We start from the raw sequence: 22,764 nt of genomic DNA on the forward strand, positions 1-22,764 counted from the left end.
CTGAAAAAAAATATATATATATACCTATATGTATTACATATACAAAGAGCCTGCAAAACTACTGCCGAGAGTGTAAAATTATTATTATTATTAATTAAATAATTAACTATACATATTATAACTTTTTCTAATATCGTAAACGTAAGATTTCGACGAGTATGTGTTGAATTGTTTGACCATTATCTACAAAACTGTAATTGACTAATATCTGCTTCTTAAAATTTAGATATCGTTATGAAACTGGTATAAAAAATTCAAGGGAATTCCCCGACTTTACTAGCTCATTTAGCGTTACCCAGGGTGCACCGCGTGGAGGCGAGCTAGTCTTACACCCCTCTGGTTCCAAATATCTACAAATTGTTTTGAAATATTGAACTTTTTAACGCGAATTTTTAAATAGGCTGCTGTCCATGTACCACATGGCTCCATTTTAGGCATTTTTGAGAGGCCCCCCTGCCCCACATGTCCTTGAACTAGAACAACGTAGTCTTTCGAACAGTTCTGAATTTTTCTTCGAAAATTTATTTTAATTTAGTTTTTTATTTATTACAAAATATACAACCGCGGTTATGGTTTGAAATAGCCTTTTTATGGGACCTTTTTCACGGAGCTATATGGTTTATGGATAGTCCCTAGGTCATTTTGAATTTTCATTAATTAAATGAAGCAGATATTGCAATATACGTCCTTACTGGTAATAAATTACTTACTTACTAGACTTTGCTGGTATATTTTATATTAATTAATTATGTAATTAACACTAATTGTACCATAGCAATAGAAAGCTTTTAAGGGGGAAGAATTTTTTGTTTTCTTGTTTGAAGTCATACAATACGTTAAGTAGTTTAATTACTTAGATTTGTTTTAAGAAAATGGACAATCTAAATTTTTAAAATCTTCATTATATGTGTTATGTTCCCTTGTCCCCTTAAAGGTTTCTCCATACGAATAGGTTATTAATGAAGATGACCTCAACATGATATCTTGTCATCCACAACTTTTTCGTTTAAGATTTTTAAAATGCTCAAATTACTAACACAAAGTAAACAATAAGTATACTTTGCTTCGTTATATTTTTATAACTTTTCAACTGTAGCAGGGCATCGTTTTAACTAGCGCAATATGTAAGTAACAAGTTTAAGTAATAATCAATTAATAAAATAATTATTACATTAAAAACGTCGATTGAAAATAATATCGTTCAAAAAACTTTTTAATTACTATTACACTGATTAAGTCAAGAATTTTCAGATATGTTTATATAAAATAATCTTTAAAAATAACGTTTAATTTTCTTTTTAAAAATATTCGTCTTCAGTTGATTGAAGGACATACTTGTGCTTTTTAATGAAGTTATTAAGTTGAAAAATTATTGCAGTATTGTTATTGAATTCGAATTAGTAAAACTAACATTTAATAGAATAAATTTAAAATTACTAAATGGGTGTTAAAATGTTTAGGAATGTAGTAGAAAATTTGTTAAATTAAATTTAATCAAGGAACCTAACAAACTAAATTTAATTATCTAATCATTATTCGACGTCTTCCTGAAACAGTAGATGTACTTATTCATTTTAAATCAAGTAGGTTTACATAAATAAATAAAAAAGAGAACTTAACCCGTTGTTGTTAGAATTGTTATAAACTAATGTGAGAAATCAGGCATCTCCTTAAATAAATCTACATGCCTTTCCCTTGTAATAAACTTTTGTAAGTAAATATTGTTGAAACTATATTGTGAACTACCTAAGTTACTGTTTTAAGAAAGCAAAGGAAAAAAAACTGAAAATAGTAATGTACGAATTAATGCATAGTATAGTTATAATGTGGCACTACAGATGTATAGGGTAACGTTGGAGCACAATGACATAAAAATAGATACTTTTAAAAGTAAATATTTTCATTGTCTTTGTTACAGAAAATTTGAATTTGAACTCAAACTGAATAAAAATGTCACAATGTACAGATATACCTAAACAAAAATTATTACCTAAATAATAAACTACATAATTGATTTGCTAGAAATAATATCCGACAACGAAGTGAAAATTTACAAAAGTTTGTACATTCATTAGATATATATATAGTTCCTTATAAACAAAATAAATTAAACTAACTCACTACTATTTAAACAATTATCTATCGGCAAGTGCAAATTTTGATTTTCATTTCATTCTGTTTTCGTTTTTAGCAATAATTTGGATTTTATTATTTTGTCAACCAAATATAATATTGTGAAATAATACAGCAAAATAAAAAATAAACACAAATACAAGACAGGAGTATTCTACATTTTGTGTTTAATAGGGTGGGTAAAGTGGGGTAGTTTGGAACATCGAATGAAAAATATAATTGATACGAAGGGTTGATAAAAATGTTGTGTGGGTAAATTATAAACTCAAGAACCTTGTCTAGATTTGTTTTCTACATAAGAAAGTCAAACAATAATCACGTCTCATCATCTTAAGCAATAATTTCGGCAGTTCTCAATTACCCTATTCTACCCTATCTCTTGCTTAAGCCTAAGTGCTACTTTCTTCTTTAGTAGCTGGCCTAATTATTGTTATAGATCGAAAATTAGTTCTGTTCATAGTCTATTTATGTTTCTAGTTAACAAGAAACATTTAAAATCGTCTAATTAAATAAAAAAAAAATAATTATAATGTAAATTCAAAGGTTATTGTTATTGATTTTGCGAATTGTCCATGTACATACTANACAATCGGAATACGTACATCTTATTTTTTATTTATTAAATGAAAAAAAAAACGTGTAGATACCAAACGTATTGTAAATTATTAAAATATTACACACTTTTTGGCTAAAAAGAAACCGTTAACAATCAGACCAATTTCTTTTGTTGCCGTCATTCTTAACAATTGCCTGCCTAGCAGACGGTCGCACAACAATAAACTATTTTTTTACGTACCTAATAGACATGTACAATAACGCTTAGTTTTTTATTTGTTACGATTTTACATTCATTTCGGGCGTTTTCTGTTTTTTGACACAAACAAGCAGTTAAGAAATTGGTCTTCGATCGAGGGTAGTGAATAAAACACACAAAAAAAATAATAAAAATCGGATACACAATTAGTAGTTAAGGTTATATATTTATCTAAATCGTATGTTAATTGTTAATCTAAATCTGTTACGTACTGTTAAGGATAGTCGCAATATTGTAACATAAAAATGCTCACGGCGACTGCGTACGAACAAATATAATGTAATCCATCACAGAAATAATCTTTTATTTGTTCTTATCACCTAAACCTGAACAATAAATCATATTTTGTTTGAAAACCAGAAGAATCAAATTCAAATCAAATGAAAATACACAAACATTATTGAAAATTTTGGTGGAGGCGCCGGGACAATTTAAAACAAATGCTTTAATTGAGCTATAATTTCGGTTTCATTGAAGTGAATTGATGAATTTTCATCTTTAAATTATATTTCTCTCATATAAATGCAGTTAGCGTGCTAATTATATTCTTTTTTTGCAATTAAACTGCAATGTGTAATATAATAGGTATATAGACAACCAAACATACAAGAAATATTACAACTACGAAGAAAGTTAGAAAACGTTTTTAATAAAAAATTATTGAAAATTTTAGTGAAAGCGCTGGGACAATTTAAAACAGGCTTCAGTTAATCTATAATTTAAGTTTCATTGAAATAGGTTAATGAATTTTCAACTTTAAATGACATATTTTCCATGTAAGTGAAGTTAGAGATGCTATCGATTTTTTGTACGATTTTCTTCGTATGCAAGAAAGATAAAACTCATGGACGAATTTGAAGAAGTACCAAACCGAATGGTTGACAGCTATATCTTCTACCTCGTTCTTCCATTTTGTCTTACTGCTCATTCTACCACATATACACACATACATCTTTCCAAGAAATTTATTTTCATATATATCTACATGTTGGAACATAAATCACATCTAATTTCTAACGTTTAAAATGACCATCTGCAGTAAATTCAGCAACACATACTTACACCGAATCACAACAATAATAAATAACATGAGCACAAACATTATTACGATATATCAATTGCCACGAGATGTCCATCACCACCTGCTGCAAACAATATTTTACCATCTCCAGTCGAAGTGATAATACTCACTGAGAAATCGACAGAACAAGACCTTCCAGGCTCAATTTTGTTATTAGGCGATAATGTCCATTCTTTTATCAATTTGTCCCAACCCCCCGTATATATTTTTGTGACATTGTTGAACCTTTCGGCGAATATTGTATTTATAATGAGATCATGAGCATTCTAAAAACAATTATCGTTATAGGTATTAGGAAAATTAGCCTTTGACTTTATGGGTGACGCATGTTGGAATCTACACCCCCCTCCCCCAACAAGAAAACTTCAAAAACACTACTTACATCCAACTGTGCAACTTCTTTGTACTGTTTTTCTTTAGAACTTTCTATGACCACAAGTCCCTTTCCTTCCCGGTTCATGAAAAACAATTTTCCATCGGTTAAGTTTATGGGACCCCTTCCATGGACCGATTTTATTATGCTGTACATCCCCTTGCCATCCTCTACAGAACATCTAAATTATTTTAAGTAGGTACATTAATACTTATAACGTATTACCTTTGATATGAATTTCCACCATGGTAAGATAAATGTCCCTTATGGCATAAATAACGTTTCCCACAATTATCATGTCTTTCACTGGCTCCAATATGTTGATGCCACAGAAGAATTTGTCGTTTTTAAATAGCATTACCTAAAATAAAAACAATTATCGAAAATAAAATCGGAAACATTGTATCATTTCTAACATCTCCTTGGTCATCTCCGGCGTACAGAATCCCATTAACGTATAAAACTTTCCATATTTCTGTTTCGCCCTTGTATACCAAACCTTTTTCTTGTAGATCCAATGTCCAAGATTTAATTGTTCCATCATTCGAACACGAATAAATTGTGTCTTCACTGGCGGTCAAACTGAATACAGAACAAGGGTGGGCTTCTACAGTACCAAGTAGTTTTAAATCATTTGACCAAACCTCAAAAAGTTTTTTATTATCATCTTTGTATGTGCATACATGAACTACAAAAACTGTCACCACTTGTAGCTTAGCATTTAGAGCAGTCGTACGTAAAGTCAAATGTTTAGAGTTCGATTCCCGACGAGAATGTGATAGCAGTAACAATTTTTCCACAGTAATTTGAGGTAATTTGTACTGAATAAAAATTAAATGAACTATTTCGCTGAAACCTTTGCATATACCTTTATCTTTCCATCATCAGCAGCACTGTAAAGCTTAGATTTGTGATGAAGAAGGCAACTTACGTCGCTGCTATGTTTATCATTATCATCTGCCCTGCATTTTATCGATAGAGTCATCTTGCTGCAATCTGAAATTAATACAAATTAAACAATTGGTTTCCATGAACTCAAAAATTACCTTTCACTTTCAAATGCGTTCAGCAAACGTCTGCTTCCCGTTATATTCCTTTTAGGACTAAAACCTTAAACTTTTGGCAGATCCACCAAACGAATTTTTATTGGCACATTATTTCATTATTAAAAACATACTTAATGATTTGAAAGGCCTTCGATACTTGCAAAGCTGTATTGAAAACGAAAACACTTGCAAGTTATTTATAAGTTCTATACGTGACTTTGTCTGGGAGAATGAAATTAATCCCGTGATTTTTGTAATTGTTTTATTAAACATGCTTCACAATTGATACAACCACTTGAAAATTTGAATTAGAAGAAAATTAATTGGAAACTCGGATGAAAAATGTATTATATATATTCTTTTAATAGTAATCTATGATTTTAAATAGTAAGTCAAATAAAAATAAATAGAGAATTTTCGTGTATCTTAATTAATAACATCAGTTTTTAATAAATGATGTTGTTCAAATTTTGAAAATATTCTTGAAGGGCGCTGAATATTAATAGCTTAAACTAGTGCCAAAACCCAAAACACTTTTATTTGTAAAAGGGTTAGATTAAAATTACTTGATAAAAAGCCAAAGTGTCACATATTTAACTGAAATTTACTGAGAAAATCTACTTGACAACAAAAATAAACTGCTATTATTTTTATACCTTGCTTCGGGAAACGATAATGTACCTAGAGAAGGCAATTTGTTGCTAAATTTATGCGAATGTTTAAATTTTTGCAAATTTTTATAAGGTTTCTGATACCCTTAATAAAAGAAAACTTACTTTTTCCCTTGCACCGAGATTACTATCTATATTTGATTCACCGCAAACACTAAACAACGATGACAAAAATAAAACGCCTAATGTCGAAATTTATTTTGGTCCACGTACATATGCCGGAGGCAATGAAATTTTCCCGAAAGCAACTTCACAAACTTGTGGTGCTTTAACCCTAATATTTATAAAATTTTTTCATGTGTAAAAGAACTCTACCGGATTAACGACTTCTAACTGAAATAATTATTCTAAAAAAAGTTAAATAGATACAGAAAATGGCAGATATATAAATTAAAATTCTATGTGTCTGTATCTTCGTTGTTATCATAAAATTTTGATACAATTCTTAGGTATCTTTCGAGATATTGTGATTACTGATAGTTTTTTTACAATGTTACCAGTTTTTTCTCTTTAAGTCGATAAAATTAAATACTTTATTGTATTTAATTACATTCTTTACAGTTTCTCACAATACTTATATCACTTTGTTGGTCTAAAGAGTCGCAGTCCTTAGGTAACTCTTGCAAAGGATAATAATAAAAAGTTAAAGTATTGATTCTCAATTTATTGAATACCATGATTATACAAACTGTCATTGTAATTCATTCTTACAAACTAAAAACTTATTGTCACTATTTAAAAATGTCTTTTACAAGATGAGTTCTATTTGCTGCTTGGTGTTCTTTGGTTTTTCTATATTATCTATTCAAAATCAACTTTTCTATTAACAACATAAGAGCCTTAATACTCATATCTACAATACATTAGATTAGGTTTTTTTTTATCACAATGATGAAGAACAATTTTACAAAAACTTAAAAATGAAATGAATATGGTATAAAAAATGATGATTGATGATGAGTTCGATGACGAGAAAGTTTTTAAACGTCAATGCGAAGAATGTGGCCGTCGCTACCTCCGGCGTAGATCTCGCCTTTGGGTCCTGCGGCCAAAACGTTGACTACGAAGTCCGCATTGCATTGGTTGACGAGGCTCAAGTTTTTGCCTGAAAGTTTCCACTGTTTGACAGTCTTGTCCCATCCACCGGTGTACAAAAGCAAGTCACTTCCGTCCTTTACAGCCACCAATGCGTTAATGATCTTCTCATGGGCATCCTTGACTTCAGCTATTAGGTTGAATCCAGATTTCTTGCACGCGTTGTGGACCAAGAGGTCGCGACCGCTTCGGCTAACAAATGCAAACTTTCCATCTTCAACAATGAGTGGAGCTCTGCCCATAATTGTTGTTTCAGTGGTGAATTGGCCTTGATGTCCTGAACAAAAGAATTGCTAAACCTCTTGAATCGCCTCAGTTGAAACCTTTGCTTACCTGGAATGAACTCAGTAACTACAACGTCCAATTCCTTGACGGAGAACAACAGGTTTCCTTGCACACCAAGACCACTAACTCCTTCCAAAACTCCAAGATTGTTTACTATCTTATCGTTTTGGAAAAACCTGATCTAAAATACAATAAAAGGTCGTATTATGTGCCTGTCTATCGACAAGAGACTCGAGGTAGTTTACCTGCCCTTGACTGTCACCAGCATAAAGGGTTCCATCAACGTAGACCAACTTCCAGAATTCATCTTCACCCTTGTATATGGTTCCTTTCTCCTTTAAGGAATCCAGTAACCAGGCTTTGATGAAACCATCGTTAGAACAGGAATAAAGGGTGTCATTGCTCGCAGCCAATGAATATACGGCCGTGTGGGCATCTACTTGACCTCCCAATTTCAAATCTTCTTCCCAAACCTTTAGTTCAAACAGAAATTAAAACCTTTCAGTTTTGAAAACAGGCCAAATTGTTGTATATGCCAGGAAACTATAAAGTGATGCAAACTATTAAATTGTAGTAGAGTATTTATAAATAAAAGGGACATTGAACCGAATATCAGCAAAACTACTGAGTGTAGGAATTTTACCTTGATTTTTCCATCATTTGCTCCACTGTACAACTTATTATTAGCAAATATGAGAGCGTTGACATCGGAGGTATGTTTGTCGCCATCGTCAGCTCTGGTTCTTACAGCGAAAGGCATTTTTGCTGTCTGTAAAAAAAGAACAATATGGTGTTTGTAAAAAACAGCAGTTAAAAATCTATTTATGAACTCCAAATTTATTTCACATCAGTTAAGAAATAGATTTTCTATTTATAAGTTTCTGTTTGTTTAAACTGATGGAAAAGTAATTCAATTCCTTCAGACATTCGTACAGCAAATCTTACGAAAACTAAAACTATTCTTAGCAAATGCTTTCAGAAGGCAAATACTAAAAACAGATTCAGCTCATGTACCAGTTGATCAATCGTTAAAACAGTAATTGAATTAATAAACAACAGAGAGTTGCAAAATCTCAAGCATTTTCGAAAAACATTTCCTTTTACTTTTGTTTAATTAACTAAAGATATTTTCAAATTATAGTATAAATTCCATAATGCATCAACCCTTAACATAATTGCTACTCTAAGAATCATTGGTAATTAAATGATTTAATTTCATTTCACTTTCTATTAACAAAAAATTAGTCGGTAATTATAAAAATATACATATAGCAATAATACAATTTATGAAAAACAACTCTTATTATTTATTGTTAGCTTTCGTCAAGTTTTTAAAAAAAATGTTAAAATTTGAGTTGAACGCCTTGAAGCTCTTGTTATGCTTTATCGAAAATATTGTTTGACTATTTAGTAAAAAGAAAATATTCACCTGATTATTTCTTTTTTCACTTGAAGGCACTTGTTTCTCTTTTGACGATTTGTCTAAGATTGTGATTCCTGGATCTAGCGTCCCCTTTATATACGATATCGTGAAAATTTTTTACACAACGATCTATTTTTAAAACAGAATGGATCTGCCAAAAGCAGAGGGGCACCCCAAGTCACGTAATTCTACCGAACAGTGACCCAAATGCCAAGAAAACAATATGTGTAATATGTTTATCACTTATTATTCAAACAATTTTTTGACATGTTGTTTATCATTTTTCTCGAAGGAAATCTGCACTTGCGTGGTCTGTACACGTGGAACTGAAGCTTTTCGTGGCCAGGTAGCTTTTGAAACACGTGGAAAGCCAATTCATACAGAAATAAGTGCACTTATTCATGTAATAAAATTTTTAAGTAAAATAAGGGTGTATTTTTAGTAAAAACACCATTTATTTTTGTAAAAAGTCACCACTATACAAAAAATACCACCACAATCTTCAATCAGTGCAACTTTGAGACACATGATAGTGTTTTAAATTAAATATGTGATTAATATAAATTATTTTATTTCATCGTTGTGGTGAATTGGTGGCAAGTACCAAGTGTGGTGAAGTAAAAGTATATCAACTTCTAATCAATGAATACCTATTTCATGTTTCTGTAAATTTTTATTATTTGTATTAAATGATGACTTTCGCCAAATGCAAGTCGAAAATATTTCCTTGATATTGGTTACTGAGAAACGAAATATTGTACATGTTTCTCTTTGTGATGTTTTAAAATGGGGTTCCATATCAACAAGAAATTAAAAATAATCTTTAAAAAGTATGTAGTACTTATTTACTCTCAAGTTTTTTGAATATGTCTTCATCCCAAAAAGGTAGGATGCCTGGGTGTACAAGGATACTTAGAGGGTATCATATATCTCTTTATTATTTATTTTAAACAAAATACAATCTAAGATAATTGAATAAATACATACAAAGAAATGTAAAACAATTCACGCATAATGAGTTTTGTTTAAACTGCGACAATTTATAATGATATTATATTATTTCTACATAATACATGTGTATACTTTACATATAACATACAAAAGAAACTTGTAAGTCCCATCTATTTTATTTTGGTGAATTAAAAAAGTTAAAGTATTTATAGTGACAGTTTTTTGTATTCACGGCATATTATGAGAAAACATTTTCTTCGGTTTTGGTGGTCCATGTTTATTATCGGAAGCTTTGCTATTTAAAAAACATTTAAAACAATATCAACAATGCTTGTCCGGTGTCCAAATCAAAATAGATTTTCATGTTTATAATCAAAGATTTGTGTACACCATTTGGCATGTACTGTTCCACACGTAGATTTGTACCTGAAATTTGTTGACTTGCAAATTGTTTTCCCTTATTGTATTAACAAAACAATACACTGTGTAAATATGTTTATTCTTCATCTTCGGTGAATATCCTAGCGAGAGGGTAAAAATACACTACCGTATAGAACCCTCTAAAGATAAATATTTTAGGTAATTTTTTTATAAAAGATACTCTACTAAGAATATTCCCGTTAAACAATTGATTGTAGTGAAACTGTACTTACTTTTTGAATCTTTAATTAAAAATCCCGTTATTACAGTTATTAATAAAATTATTTTCCAAAATGTCTTATCATTTTTTCTTTAACGTTAAAAGTTATCTATACAATAATTAAAAACCAGTGAAGTCGACCTCAAGAAATATTAGAAGCTATAAGTCACTAATAAGTCAACAGTGGAAGATTGGAAATGAATGAGATGAACAAAATTTTCTTTTGGTGAAGTAGAATTTCGTCAGGTGGCGTTCGTGTAGGAATTGTTTAATTTATAGGATAAAGGATTGAGTTCTTCTTCATTTTGAGCATAAAAATTGAGAGAAACACAAGTGCTAACTAATCAATATCATTTTTGTCAAATCTGCTTAAACAATTCACCGAAAAAAATGGTTTTCTACAGAATACTGTTCGATTTTTTTGGCAATTTAGTGTTTGTGCTTCATTGTGATATCGCAATTTCCTCGGCTTTAAAATGAGTTTGTTCAAGAAATGTGTTATTAATAAAAACTACTCATGTAAGAAAAACATCCAAAAGTTTCTACCAAATTGTAGGAAGTATTTGAAATTTGTTATTACTAAAAGATAATTTCTGATAATTTATATTATTTTTTATTGAAATGTTAATGCAATTAAGTATGTCATAAAGATATTATTATTATTATGGTAAAATTTTCCAAAAATATATAACCAATGTCAATCTCAAACTTTTCCAAGTAAAATAAAATATAAAATAACTATAATTTTTGACTTATAAAATCTAATTAATAAATAAAGTTGATACTTCCGTTCGTATAAGTAATAGAAAGTCATAAAATACGAATTTATTACCAATAACATTAATAAAAACTAACTATATGTGTTTTCGCGAAAATGCGAAACCAAATCTGCAGTAGTCATGTAATAAAACATTTGGCAAAGAATTTAAAATAAAAATAGTGTTTCTTTTAAGTTTAGAGTTGTTTGTTATTTTGTAAATATTTACAAGTCACCTTGGAGTGACTAAGACATCGTACATTAAAATTGGACAGACAGATAATTTTCAACAAGGATTATTATTTATTGATACTCATTTAGAAAATAAAGAAGCTGATGTAATCACCATAACTTTTTTAGAAATAGTTTATAACTTTTAGCCTATATTTTCTTGAATACAAGTATGTAGTAGTAATCTAAAACAAATTGTAACAGTTAATTTTCAGTTTTGGACGATGTCGAAGATGTTTTAGTGTTTTTTCATCTGGTAAAAAACAGCTTAGCTTCCAAAACACGTGTCGAATCCGCAATGAATTGTAACAATAAACAATTACACAAGTTACGTACTCGCGAAAAGACAAAAAATAAAAAAGGAATCATATGCCAACTTATGCCAGAAACAGTACTGTTTCTAAAAGTAAATTTAATGATAATTACAATATATCTTAAATTCGTATCATTAATGAATATATATAGATATTACAATAACATTGCAACTCTTACTTTTCAAAGACCTGAAAGAAAGGGACTGAAAGCAAAAACAAATTACATGCATATCTAAAATGATTTTATATTTACATATGTTTTAAAATGATAATATAATCCAAACGCCACCATGCTAATTAATCATAATTAGTATGCGTGTGGACATTCTTTCTTTAGTGTTAAAATTAGTTCTAAAACAGTTTGTTTTCTGTTTACAGATGCATTCAATTTTTACACGTGTTAGACAAAATTATTTTTACGACAAACATTCTTAAATCTTCGCTAAAAATACTCGTTATTTGACAGCACTGTAGCCGGAGTGCCAAATTTTTCAAGATCAAGGAGAATGCACTAGAAAAGTTCTACAGGAAACTGAATTTCTAGAGTTTTCTTCCAAAAATAATAAGTATTAATGTAAACAATAATACTATTTAGAGAAATTTCCATTGTAGAAAATGTATATGTGTAGCTACTCAAATTTAAAATGCTTTTTCAATAATACTATTTGTGTTATAAGTGTAAAAACTAATAAAATATTAAATTTTAAATCGAGACTTCTTATTATTATAATTAACTGTGATAACAATTGTAATTTTACCTTTCAACAACTAATTTATATTCTAATTTCATTACTTCTCAGTTTTAATTCTGTTGTATCATATATTTTTGTTATTTTAAACGTTCCTTTTAAAGGTTCTAACAAATTTCAATCATATGTGTTTCTTTACTGTGTGAAAATATCGGGAAATTTCGCCTGATAGGCAACCAATTTTCCTCAATGCTGAGCTAACATTGGAGTTGCCTAACCTCTAAATTTTACTTCGGTTGTTTTATAAATTATCATATTTTCAATAAATCATTTGAAATTATTATTAAATGAAATTGTAACTATCAAAAAAATATCGTAGAAAACGATGGAGAAATGTATAGACAACCAGTTAGCGTTTCAAGTAAAAAGTTAAAGTTGTAAGGGAAATTCTACATGATACGTTGAAGCGCATCATAATATCTATTTTTAATAGTTTAAAATAACTCTGAAGCTTACATGAGTATTTATAAATATACTTGTGTACATTTAATATCAAAATAATTCATAAACAATATCTATTTATATATAAGCATCTACAGAATGTACTTGCAGAGTATTTATGTACAAGATTAATGACATTAATTAACTCAATTTCTGATTAGCCCATTTTTCCTTTAGATATATTTAATTTAAAAAGGGATACGGAAAAGGACATAGGGCATTTTTTATCCTGAACAAAAATACTTTAACCGACGGATAGAAAAAAATAGTTTTATATGGTCGTCGATGATCTCTAACATGTATTTAGGACATGAACACGAACGAAGTCGCGGATAAAAATTAAATAATCATGTGTACACATATTTGGGTTGCTAAGTAATAGACATATGTATAAAGTATTGATAAAACGGGGTAGCAATTTTAGTGATGTGTATGATAGTACAATTTAGCTTTATTTCGAATCCAAACTAAATCTAGCTGCAGTCAAAGTTGTTAAAATATTTTGCGCAAAAAATACTAACTCTTTAATTGGTTAATACTTATGCCTGGAGAAAAAAAGAAAAAGAAGAAAACAAAAGGGCCTAAAAACAGTAAAAATGGAGATACGAAAAAGTCATCGAAACCAAAAAAAGGAACCAAAAGACCTAAATCAAAGGGATCCCGAATTTCTGGCGACATTTTCACTGAAGCAGCCATGGAAAACGCCTACATCACATGCCATAATGTCCAAGATTTACTTCGTTGTCGGGGGTTCCCATGGCCTGATGGTCAAAAGAAAAAGAAAGGAAAGAAGTAAAATGCACACGGATTATTGAATAAGGAATCACATTTTATTTATTCATTACAATTTGAAAAAACATAGCCAATCCATAACAAGTTCTACAACATTAGGGAATACATAATCGGGACGAATATACATAAGTAATTTATAATTTAGAGTGTATTGTAATTGTTTTAATTAAAGTGTAAGGGTTGAAAAAAATAAATACTTAACTTTTCAGGGTCTTTTCTTATGAAGTAATTCCTTTATCAGAATTTACCTTGCAGATTATTTTTATATGTTTGATAAATGAATTACTGTTTCATAGTTCATGATATAAAAATAGGTAGAACTCGATAGTGTAATATAGTAAAAATCTAGAAAAGTCGTTCATCCTACCTAGCCTTTTAATAAGCATTTATTTCTAGCAACAATCTGCGTTATAGTGGGAGAGGTACGACCACATCGTGTGGAGTATAAGTTACAGAAAACGACTAAATAGTTCAGTCCATATCATTTATTATAAACGGTTCATAACATCAAGAAGAAAACACGTTTTAAGAACACTTTCGCCTTTTTTTAACGTAACACAACAACCTAAAATGCCAGGAAAAGCGATCGGTATAGATTTGGGTACAACTTACTCCTGCGTAGGTGTTTTCCAACACGGAAAAGTGGAAATAATAGCTAACGATCAAGGAAACAGAACAACCCCCAGTTATGTCGCCTTTACCGACACCGAAAGGCTTATTGGGGATGCAGCCAAAAATCAGGTAAGTAACGTCTTGTTCAAAAACCGTTATAATAACAAAAAAGTACAATAAATTTTGCTTTAAAAGTAAAATCTGTGTCGAGGAAAGTAGCGCAGGTGTTTCGGTCGCTGTACCAGTTGACAACTTGCCAAATTTTCCGCCTGTTTATTTTTAGGATTTTCTAGAAGTTACCACGTTATTCCCATAAATTCTTCTGATTGCCTATTTCTTTTAAATCGGCAATAAAAGCTATAATTAGATATCTAATGAATATCGTGTGTCTCCAAAAAAATCAATGTTTGGAAAAGCGAATTGGATTTCAAAAAATACCTATTTAAAAATACATTTCGTAAAAGGCTGTTGTTTGTTTTAAGGAACCAAATTTGCCGCCAATTTGTACACAAATAAGAAACAGTCTCTTCGAAGTTGAAATAAATTGTTACGAAACTTTTTTTTTGTTAAATTTAGATGTATCTTTGAAGAACTATTGGGAACCGTTATATTTTTGTTGTTATTAAATTTGCATACATACGTATAGGAATATTTGGATAGATTTGGTGAAAATATTTTAAAAATTTACTTTCAAATGTTATAAAAAACTTGTTTCCATGTATAGTACAATTTAATAGCGTCGTCTTTGACGATGAAGACAGTGATGTAATACCGCTGGCACAATTACCATATTTGGTATAAAATAACGACTATTGCAATATTTATTATTGGTACGTACACCGAATGTACCTAAGTATGAGTTACATACGTACAAACACCCATTTACCTCCAATATGCGTCTACGTGTGTGGCGTATTTTTGGCTACATTGCGACCTCAATCTAAAAAAGGAAAGATTCTTAGTTAATCTGACTCATTCATGAATATTTCCATTCAATTTTCTTTCGCTACGACCAAAAATGGCATAGGAAATTGAATGACCTTGCAAGAAATTAATTAGGCAGTGAAGAAAAAAGAAAATGACCTTTATTACAGTCCAACGCATGACAATTTTTTATGCCAAAAATGACTAACATTAACATTACGTGGGCCTCCTCAATTAAAATTCAAAATACCTAGACGCCTATCGTACAAGATGTTCATAGATTTCATTTCAAAATGTTTTCTAGGTGGCAATGAACCCAAGGAACACCGTGTTCGACGCCAAGCGTCTCATCGGTCGTCGTTACGATGATCCCAAGATCCAGGAAGACATTAAACACTGGCCCTTCAAGGTGGTCAACGATGGCGGAAAACCCAAAATAGAAGTCGAATATAAGGGCGAAACCAAACGATTCGCTCCAGAAGAAATTAGCTCGATGGTTCTGACCAAAATGAGAGAAATATCGGAAGCGTTTTTGGGTAGCAAAGTCGTTGATGCTGTCGTCACAGTTCCAGCATATTTCAACGATTCCCAGAGGCAAGCAACCAAAGATGCTGGGGCCATTGCTGGTCTAAACGTGTTGAGGATCATCAACGAGCCCACCGCTGCTGCTCTGGCCTATGGTCTCGATAAAAACCTTAAGGGAGAAAAGAACGTTCTCATTTTTGACTTAGGTTAGACTTAAAGAAACGGTAAACAGAAACATCGGTAGCAATTGTAGCGTCTGTTGTCTTTAGGTGGTGGAACATTCGATGTGTCTATCCTTTCGATAGACGAAGGATCGTTGTTCGAAGTAAAATCCACTGCAGGTGATACCCATCTTGGAGGCGAAGACTTCGATAACCGTTTAGTCAACCACTTCGTGGAGGAGTTCAAGAGGAAGTACAAGAAAGATTTGTCCGGAAACACCCGTGCACTTCGAAGATTGAGAACGGCATGCGAAAGAGCCAAGAGGACACTTTCCTCAAGCACAGAAGCCAGCATCGAAATCGATGCCCTCCACGAAGGGGTTGACTTCTACTCAAAGATAACCAGGGCTCGATTTGAAGAACTTTGCATGGACCTATTCCGGTAAACAACTTCAATATGTAAATCATCTAATCGTGACTTAAAAATGTTTTCCAGTTCAACGTTACAACCTGTTGAAAAAGCTTTAAACGACGCTAAGTTCGATAAGGGACAAATACACGACGTCGTCTTGGTTGGTGGATCAACCAGAATCCCCAAAATCCAGAAAATGTTACAAGACTTCTTTTGCGGAAAAAGTTTGAATTTGTCAATCAACCCAGACGAAGCCGTGGCCTATGGGGCAGCGGTTCAAGCAGCAATTCTTACCGGAGATACCAGTTCTACAATCCAGGACGTCCTTTTGGTTGATGTTGCCCCACTATCCTTGGGTATTGAAACTGCTGGAGGAGTCATGACGAAAATTGTCGAAAGAAACTCAAGGATACCGTGCAAACAAACTCAAACGTTTACCACCTACTCAGATAACCAACCTGCCGTCACCATTCAGGTGAGTGTACTCATTACGAGATAAAATGAATCAGCACCTTAATTACGTATTATGCAATTCCTTCAGGTGTACGAAGGTGAAAGAGCGATGACCAAAGACAATAATCTTTTGGGAACGTTCAACTTGACGGGCATCCCTCCTGCTCCCAGGGGAGTCCCCAAAATCGAGGTCACATTCGATTTAGATGCCAACGGAATTTTGAACGTGTCTGCTAAAGACAGCAGTACCGGAAAATCTGAAAAAATCACGATAACCAATGATAAAGGACGTCTATCTAAAGAAGAAATCGACAAGATGCTCGCCGAGGCAGAAAAGTACAAGGCAGAAGACGACAAACAAAAAGAAAAAATTGCCTCCAGAAACCAACTTGAAAGCTACCTGTTCAGCGTCAAACAGGTGAGTTGTGAAATGAAATTAATTTTCCTGGAAACGATTTAATAATGTTACATCTCTACGCAGGCTTCTGAGGATGCTCCAGCGGACAAATTAACACCTGAAGACAAAAAGGTCGTGTCGGACAAGTGTTCCGAAATACTGTCTTGGTTAGACAGAAATCAGCTAGCGGAAAAAGATGAATTCGAAGAACGGCTGAAGGAATTGCAAAAAGTGTGCTCCCCGATTATGATGAAACTCCACCAAGGAGGCGGTGGTGCTAAAGGGGGACCGACTGTAGAAGAAGTAGATTAAGTTCAAAACTATTGCAATTCCTTTACTTGTAACAAAACAAATTCAGATAAATAAATTCTTTGAGTGTACGAATTCTGTTGGTAACTAAAATTACATTGAGAAAGGCTTTACACCAAAGGCGAAACGTTAGTGTTGGTTTAAATTATTTACCTTTCAACAAATTGCTACAATTTATCCTACGATATACATTCTCTCGCTTTCAAATGCTCGAGGAAAAGTGTTAACAGCTGTTTAATTAAAATCTAATTTGTTTAATTTCGTTCTTACAGAGGAATATACTTTTACTTGTTAGGAATGTCCAGTTTTTTTTACTATTCTTTTTGGACGGTCTGTATTCTACAACAATAACTAGCAGTACGGCCTTGGTTGAATGATGGAATTTGCCCTAGAATAAAAACAAAAGAAAACGTAAATTACCATTTGTTATCAGCCCACTTTTGGGCCATTGTTATTTATTGCAAACTGTGATAATAATTTCCGCAGTTTTTTGATCGCGCATGCTGGTAATGGGTTCGTTATTGGAAGCAAAACAATCTTTTTTAAAAAATAATCATTGAATATTATTATTTACCAATCAAGTTAGACCTGGGATTACTTTGAATGATAATTATCGTCGTAATTAATTATTTGTCATAAATTAATCAGACATACACGTGGTCAAGTAAATTCTAATTTTAAATTCTGACGATTTACGTATAACGGTAATTAATATTGATTTGATGATGATGATGATGATGATAAAGTTCATAAGGTGATGTTTATAATAAATTGTTAGTTTACCTTTTGTTACTGTTGTTTGTAGTGTAATGTCTACATTTTTTAAATGCCTGGTGAGTATTATAATCTTAAACCTATTTCTAATTAGTTTTAATTAAAAAATGATAACAACTCTCTCGTTTTAGTAGTTTTTAGAAATTCACGATGAATCTCATTAGTAAAGAAGAATTCTATAAAAGTGTTACTTATTTAACATGTTATGAGCTGCTTCATCCCTGGAGCAAAAGTTGTGTTAAGGCATGTCTGTTTATGTCACTTAATACAGTTAAGGGTGGCACCAAGTTTTTCATCCCTATCTACCTTGTACGTTCTCTTTTAAATTGCTAATTATATATAACTCTACTTTTCTACCACCTTTTACTTTTGATTTCAGTGTAAAATAATAATTAACAAAAACAAACTTAGTAAAAGATATTTACTGTTACAATTTCGATGTTACATTCGTTCAGTAATTTACGCTACATTGTATGCGACCTTTTTTATGACCTCTATGTGTACTTGCAGGTAAAAACAACAATAGTTAAATTAATCACAACTTTAATACCTAATTTTAGGCATTTATGTGGTCAGTTCTTCTATTATAACGTTGCGTTCTTAGGGGGATTTTTTGGCGGCGCTTCTATATTTATAGAATCGGAATTTAACAAAACTTTAACGACTGTTCTCTGGGTAAATTTGGTACGTAAAAAAGTCTGTTAGTTAACGATTTATTTAAAAAGAAAGCGTAATTTTTTATTAGTGTATAGAAACAATGATTAGGTACTTGGAAGCTTATGGAATTTTGAAGCCAAACAAACTTTTCTTTGGGGTTTCGTTTATGGTGTCCTGCTCCTTGATGACACATCTTATGATGGAACATGATCCAAGTAAAAAGTTTCTTAAGTTGTGGTAATTATAAAACGACAAAATTAAACTCCACCGCGGGAAATCCCCTAATGGAGTAACAATTTTCAGGTTTTTTACACCTAATACTACAGATTTGAAACAAATGGAAAAAGTTAAGCAGTGTTTTCATAAAGATTCTTGCACAAATTACATATTTCAGGTGAATTTAAATACATTATCGGACGTCTAGCATGTAGATTAATATTGTACACGTTGCAGGGTGCTTACAAGTATTTTTTAATCGGATATTTAGTACAAACCCTGAAGACAGTATTGCCAAGAGCTGGGATAATATTGAAGCAGCCCCTGTTGTTACTTCAACTGCTTTTTCGGAAAAATAATTTTATGATGGCTTCATTTTTCGGTTCCTTTATTGCGATTTTTCGGGTATCTAGCTAATAATACATACAATTCTTTACTTAAGAAACAATATAAAAGCTATTTTTATTATTTTAGGCAATCAATTGTTATTACAGTGGCAAGAAGAAGCCGGAGGTTATGGGATTTTTAGCAAGCACTTCGTACATTTTAAAGCACGATGTGACGATTGCTATTACCTCCTTTACCACTACATTACAGGTATAAAAAATAGGGGCGGATCTGTTTAAGGGTTTTTTGGGTTGCGGCCTACGGCTACACTATAGAAGGCAGCTTTTTGTCCCTAAGTAGTATTAGCCCAGGGTCCCGCAAATTTACGATCCGCCCCTAATAAAAGCTAAACCAAAACCCAACTTAATTAATTTTAGTATTTGTTGCACCCTCTACGACAAACTCTTGAAGAAAAGTACAAAATTCCATATCGAGAGCTTTTGTTCATGCTTTGTAACGGTTATTTGATGCACGCTAGATTTTTACACCCCGACCAATGCCCCCAGTATGTGATAAACATGTTGAAAACGACCACAAATGGAGCGTGAGTATTTTAATATTTATAATGAATTACACAAATCGACAACTTCTCCTTTCAGAGCTGAAAATGTATTTCGAAATACTTTAAAATGGAGTACAAATAAGGAGTACGTGAAGAACTATTTTTTCAAGATCAAGGAGAATGCACTAGAAAAGTTCTACAGGAAACTGAATTTCTAGAGTTTTATTAAATGATTTAATTTCATTTCACTTTCTATTAACAAAAAATTAGTCGGTAATTATAAAAATATACATATAGCAATAATACAATTTATGAAAAACAACTCTTATTATTTATTGTTAGCTTTCGTCAAGTTTTTAAAAAAAATGTTAAAATTTGAGTTGANAATCGACAACTTCTCCTTTCAGAGCTGAAAATGTATTTCGAAATACTTTAAAATGGAGTACAAATAAGGAGTACGTGAAGAACTATTTAAAATAGATAAATAATAGTTGATTATTTTGTTATTATTGTTATGTTTGGTATCTGTTGTAAGTGTTAATGTATTTAATAAACAATTGTTTAGTTCAGGTGTAATTTTAATAAATCGCAAATCAAAGATGCTTTGGCAGGTAGGTACTTTTCGAAAACAGTTAGCCTTGTATTTGTTTACATTAAACAAAAGACAATAATTTAGAAGTCGCTGTCTAGTAACGCGTTTACACGAAAGTCCAATATTTTCCAAAAATCACCCCAGAATTCGCCTTATCAATGGAAACCAATCAACAAAATATACGCAACAATGAGTTTACTATAAAAGTTAGTAAGTTAGAAACATCTATCTCCTATAACGGTTCTTCAACCACAAAAAGTATTGATGACAGACGGTTTTTATTTCTGTAATTTTTTTGTTTTGAAAATACAGTGTAGCTCATCGAATGCATGCTACTATAAGAGACCGGCAACATTTAACGCTTCGGATGGATTTTACGTCAGTTCCTGCCTTACTGAGCCTATCGATCTAACATCGTACAGCAACAACTCACCCAGAACTCCACACAACAAACAAACCCAGTCCCCAGACTATCACCAGGTAAATTCTCATTCTCTTCGTGTGCCGGCTAACAGAACGAGATAGATCAAAGTTGATAAGGAAGTTTTACCATTTTTTTTTTCGTGAAGTTTTCCGCAAACCGAATACTATTGAAGTCTCCAATGGAATCTGGACAGATCGAGGAGCAGTGCGACGCCGAAGTACTAAATGCAGCCAAAACGTTGTTCTCCAAACGCACCAGAACCCTGTACCATTGGATGTACCCGAATGCATCGATAAGCACCCTCAAAACTGCAGTCGCTTCAGCATGGGACAAGCTGAACTTTAAAGAGAAAGATTTCTACGTATCACAGGTACGTTAATATTCTAAATCGATGGATTTTTTGGGAAATATCATGGACTTCTTGTGTCTTTAAAGGTTTTGGGACGATTCGGATTCTCTAAAAACAACGTCATCGTAAATCCTCACTTGACCTACGGCGGAATAAATGGTAACTTTCTCCCCCTGGACCTGTCAACCGATAATCCCGAAGGATACGAGGAAGCCAATGCGGCAGTGTCGAATCTTCTGCTGAGTGAAGAGATGGTGCCTCAAAAAACCGTTTCGTACGCTGCGACCACCTTCGAAGATCCCACCCGTTTTCTGCAAAGGAAAAGAAGAAGAACCGGACGACCACCAGGAAGTAAGAACAAGATGAAGAAGCCGTCGATTGAAGTGAAAGAGGAAGAGGTGTTCGAAAATGATCCCGAATTGCATCGCGAGTTCGAACAGTTCAAGTGGATGATGAGCATGAGTAATCATAATGGCACAATTTGTTGAAAGTGGTCCTATTCTCAAGCACGAAGAATGGCCCTTTTCTACCTGATACTACAATTAATTAACTGTTTCTTGTTGTTTGTGTGTTCGCGAGTGAAATAATTAAGAAACAATTAAGTGAAATAATTATGGAATTCTTCATTATTTGTAAGAATGCTTTTTGTATTGGTTTTGAAATAAAACAGATAAAACCCTACAAACGTTTCTTTTAAAGGATTACTACTCTAAGTATCATAAAAATGCAAATACTTTTCACTTCATCATCATAAGGTCGTCAGTCCTAAGACTGATTGGACACGCACCTTCACTCTTTCCTGTCCTGAGCTAATCTTCGCAATTACCTAAAACTAGAACAACCCATATCCTTAACTATTTGCGAACAATATGGTAATCTAATCTAGGTCTACCTCTACCCCTCTTAACTCCCGTTTCTGCCTCTAATATGTCTCTCACTAGACCTTCATGCCTGAGAAGGTGTCCTACTAACCTAATTCACCCTTTATTTCTTATTGAATTCCAGAGTCGTAGAACACACAAAATAGCTCAAACCCCAACGCCAAAACATGACACTGTAGTTGTCCGAAGCACTGAAGTTCACTTCAGTCCCTGAAGAAGATATCCTTGTTACCGAAAAGTGCTTCGGACAACTACAGTGTCGTGTTTTGGTATTGGGATTTGAGCTATTTTGTTTGTTCTACAACAACCGCCAGTTTTTCCAATCTTCATATTCCTTAAAGTCCTCTGTTCTCCTATTCTTTCTAATACCTTTTCATTTCTAACCTTCTCTAT

At 32.2% G+C, this 22,764-nt stretch overlaps 5 protein-coding genes and 1 long non-coding RNA gene across 11 annotated transcripts; 4 read left to right on the forward strand and 2 right to left on the reverse strand.

Annotated features, from left to right (window-relative positions):
- Nucleotides 1-3,896: 3,896 nt before the first annotated feature.
- LOC108741784 (myosin heavy chain kinase D-like) lies at nucleotides 3,897-6,438 on the reverse strand. Of its 5 annotated transcripts, none has more exons than XM_018476704.2 (7): nucleotides 6,224-6,438; nucleotides 5,455-5,517; nucleotides 5,270-5,397; nucleotides 4,818-5,045; nucleotides 4,627-4,762; nucleotides 4,411-4,571; nucleotides 3,897-4,294 (listed from the first exon to the last, which is right to left on the reverse strand). In XM_018476704.2, exons 3-7 carry the CDS (start codon nucleotides 5,384-5,386, stop codon nucleotides 4,052-4,054), a joined length of 885 nt encoding a protein of 294 aa, XP_018332206.1. In that variant the 5' UTR covers nucleotides 5,387-5,397; nucleotides 5,455-5,517; nucleotides 6,224-6,438; the 3' UTR covers nucleotides 3,897-4,051. The 5 variants fall into 5 exon arrangements, with proteins under 5 accessions (XP_018332206.1, XP_018332204.1, XP_018332203.1 ...); XM_018476702.2 differs by having other exon boundaries at nucleotides 5,455-5,612; XM_018476701.2 differs by having other exon boundaries at nucleotides 5,448-5,517; nucleotides 6,224-6,437.
- A 329-nt stretch (nucleotides 6,439-6,767) lies between these two features.
- Nucleotides 6,768-9,032, reverse strand: LOC108741799 (type II inositol polyphosphate 5-phosphatase 14-like). The gene is made up of 5 exons (XM_018476728.1): nucleotides 8,928-9,032; nucleotides 8,142-8,267; nucleotides 7,744-7,971; nucleotides 7,547-7,679; nucleotides 6,768-7,490 (listed from the first exon to the last, which is right to left on the reverse strand). Exons 2-5 carry the CDS (start codon nucleotides 8,256-8,258, stop codon nucleotides 7,099-7,101), a joined length of 870 nt encoding a protein of 289 aa, XP_018332230.1. The 5' UTR covers nucleotides 8,259-8,267; nucleotides 8,928-9,032; the 3' UTR covers nucleotides 6,768-7,098.
- A 1,074-nt stretch (nucleotides 9,033-10,106) lies between these two features.
- On the forward strand, nucleotides 10,107-12,522 carry LOC112904751. Its single transcript, XR_003231327.1, has 2 exons — nucleotides 10,107-11,031; nucleotides 11,716-12,522. It is a non-coding gene; the product is annotated as an uncharacterized LOC112904751 (long non-coding RNA).
- Nucleotides 12,523-14,245: 1,723 nt separating this feature from the next.
- Nucleotides 14,246-17,660, forward strand: LOC108741798 (major heat shock 70 kDa protein Ba). The gene is made up of 6 exons (XM_018476727.1): nucleotides 14,246-14,537; nucleotides 15,637-16,063; nucleotides 16,127-16,460; nucleotides 16,515-16,905; nucleotides 16,972-17,301; nucleotides 17,365-17,660. Exons 1-6 carry the CDS (start codon nucleotides 14,367-14,369, stop codon nucleotides 17,590-17,592), a joined length of 1,881 nt encoding a protein of 626 aa, XP_018332229.1. The 5' UTR covers nucleotides 14,246-14,366; the 3' UTR covers nucleotides 17,593-17,660.
- A 101-nt stretch (nucleotides 17,661-17,761) lies between these two features.
- LOC108741781 (transmembrane protein 135-like) lies at nucleotides 17,762-20,343 on the forward strand. The gene is made up of 10 exons (XM_018476696.1): nucleotides 17,762-18,422; nucleotides 18,495-18,672; nucleotides 18,743-18,873; nucleotides 18,924-19,047; nucleotides 19,109-19,257; nucleotides 19,324-19,414; nucleotides 19,474-19,641; nucleotides 19,711-19,833; nucleotides 20,001-20,167; nucleotides 20,223-20,343. Exons 2-10 carry the CDS (start codon nucleotides 18,514-18,516, stop codon nucleotides 20,341-20,343), a joined length of 1,233 nt encoding a protein of 410 aa, XP_018332198.1. The 5' UTR covers nucleotides 17,762-18,422; nucleotides 18,495-18,513.
- A 199-nt stretch (nucleotides 20,344-20,542) lies between these two features.
- Nucleotides 20,543-22,163, forward strand: LOC108741787. 2 transcript variants are annotated; one of them, XM_018476709.2, is made up of 4 exons: nucleotides 20,543-20,736; nucleotides 21,030-21,197; nucleotides 21,287-21,511; nucleotides 21,577-22,163. In XM_018476709.2, exons 1-4 carry the CDS (start codon nucleotides 20,725-20,727, stop codon nucleotides 21,976-21,978), a joined length of 807 nt encoding a protein of 268 aa, XP_018332211.1. In that variant the 5' UTR covers nucleotides 20,543-20,724; the 3' UTR covers nucleotides 21,979-22,163. The 2 variants fall into 2 exon arrangements, with proteins under 2 accessions (XP_018332211.1, XP_018332210.1); XM_018476708.2 differs by lacking the exon at nucleotides 20,543-20,736 and adding an exon at nucleotides 20,760-20,923.
- Nucleotides 22,164-22,764: the final 601 nt, after the last annotated feature.

This window comes from Agrilus planipennis, unplaced genomic scaffold (assembly GCF_000699045.2).
Source record: "Agrilus planipennis isolate EAB-ADULT unplaced genomic scaffold, Apla_2.0 scaffold216, whole genome shotgun sequence".
Lineage (NCBI taxonomy): Eukaryota > Metazoa > Arthropoda > Insecta > Coleoptera > Buprestidae > Agrilus > Agrilus planipennis.

Coding starts and splice junctions, on each gene's coding strand:
- LOC108741798 (XM_018476727.1), top strand. CDS start 14,367: ATGCCAGGAAAAGCGATCGGTATAGATTTGGGTACAACTTACTCCTGC. Junction 14,538..15,636: donor GGGATGCAGCCAAAAATCAG/GTAAGTAACGTC, acceptor AATGTTTTCTAG/GTGGCAATGAACCCAAGGAA. Junction 16,064..16,126: donor CGTTCTCATTTTTGACTTAG/GTTAGACTTAAA, acceptor TGTTGTCTTTAG/GTGGTGGAACATTCGATGTG.
- LOC108741799 (XM_018476728.1), bottom strand. CDS start 8,258: ATGCCTTTCGCTGTAAGAACCAGAGCTGACGATGGCGACAAACATACC. Junction 7,972..8,141: donor CAAATGATGGAAAAATCAAG/GTAAAATTCCTA, acceptor TTTGAACTAAAG/GTTTGGGAAGAAGATTTGAA. Junction 7,680..7,743: donor CTGGTGACAGTCAAGGGCAG/GTAAACTACCTC, acceptor ATTGTATTTTAG/ATCAGGTTTTTCCAAAACGA.
- LOC108741781 (XM_018476696.1), top strand. CDS start 18,514: ATGAATCTCATTAGTAAAGAAGAATTCTATAAAAGTGTTACTTATTTA. Junction 19,642..19,710: donor CCTTTATTGCGATTTTTCGG/GTATCTAGCTAA, acceptor TTATTATTTTAG/GCAATCAATTGTTATTACAG. Junction 19,834..20,000: donor CCTTTACCACTACATTACAG/GTATAAAAAATA, acceptor AATTAATTTTAG/TATTTGTTGCACCCTCTACG.
- LOC108741784 (XM_018476703.2), bottom strand. CDS start 5,386: ATGACTCTATCGATAAAATGCAGGGCAGATGATAATGATAAACATAGC. Junction 4,572..4,626: donor GGTGGAAATTCATATCAAAG/GTAATACGTTAT, acceptor GATGTTCTGTAG/AGGATGGCAAGGGGATGTAC. Junction 4,295..4,410: donor AAGAAGTTGCACAGTTGGAT/GTAAGTAGTGTT, acceptor AATTGTTTTTAG/AATGCTCATGATCTCATTAT.
- LOC108741787 (XM_018476708.2), top strand. CDS start 20,876: ATGGAAACCAATCAACAAAATATACGCAACAATGAGTTTACTATAAAA. Junction 21,198..21,286: donor AGTCCCCAGACTATCACCAG/GTAAATTCTCAT, acceptor TTTTTCGTGAAG/TTTTCCGCAAACCGAATACT. Junction 21,512..21,576: donor AAGATTTCTACGTATCACAG/GTACGTTAATAT, acceptor GTGTCTTTAAAG/GTTTTGGGACGATTCGGATT.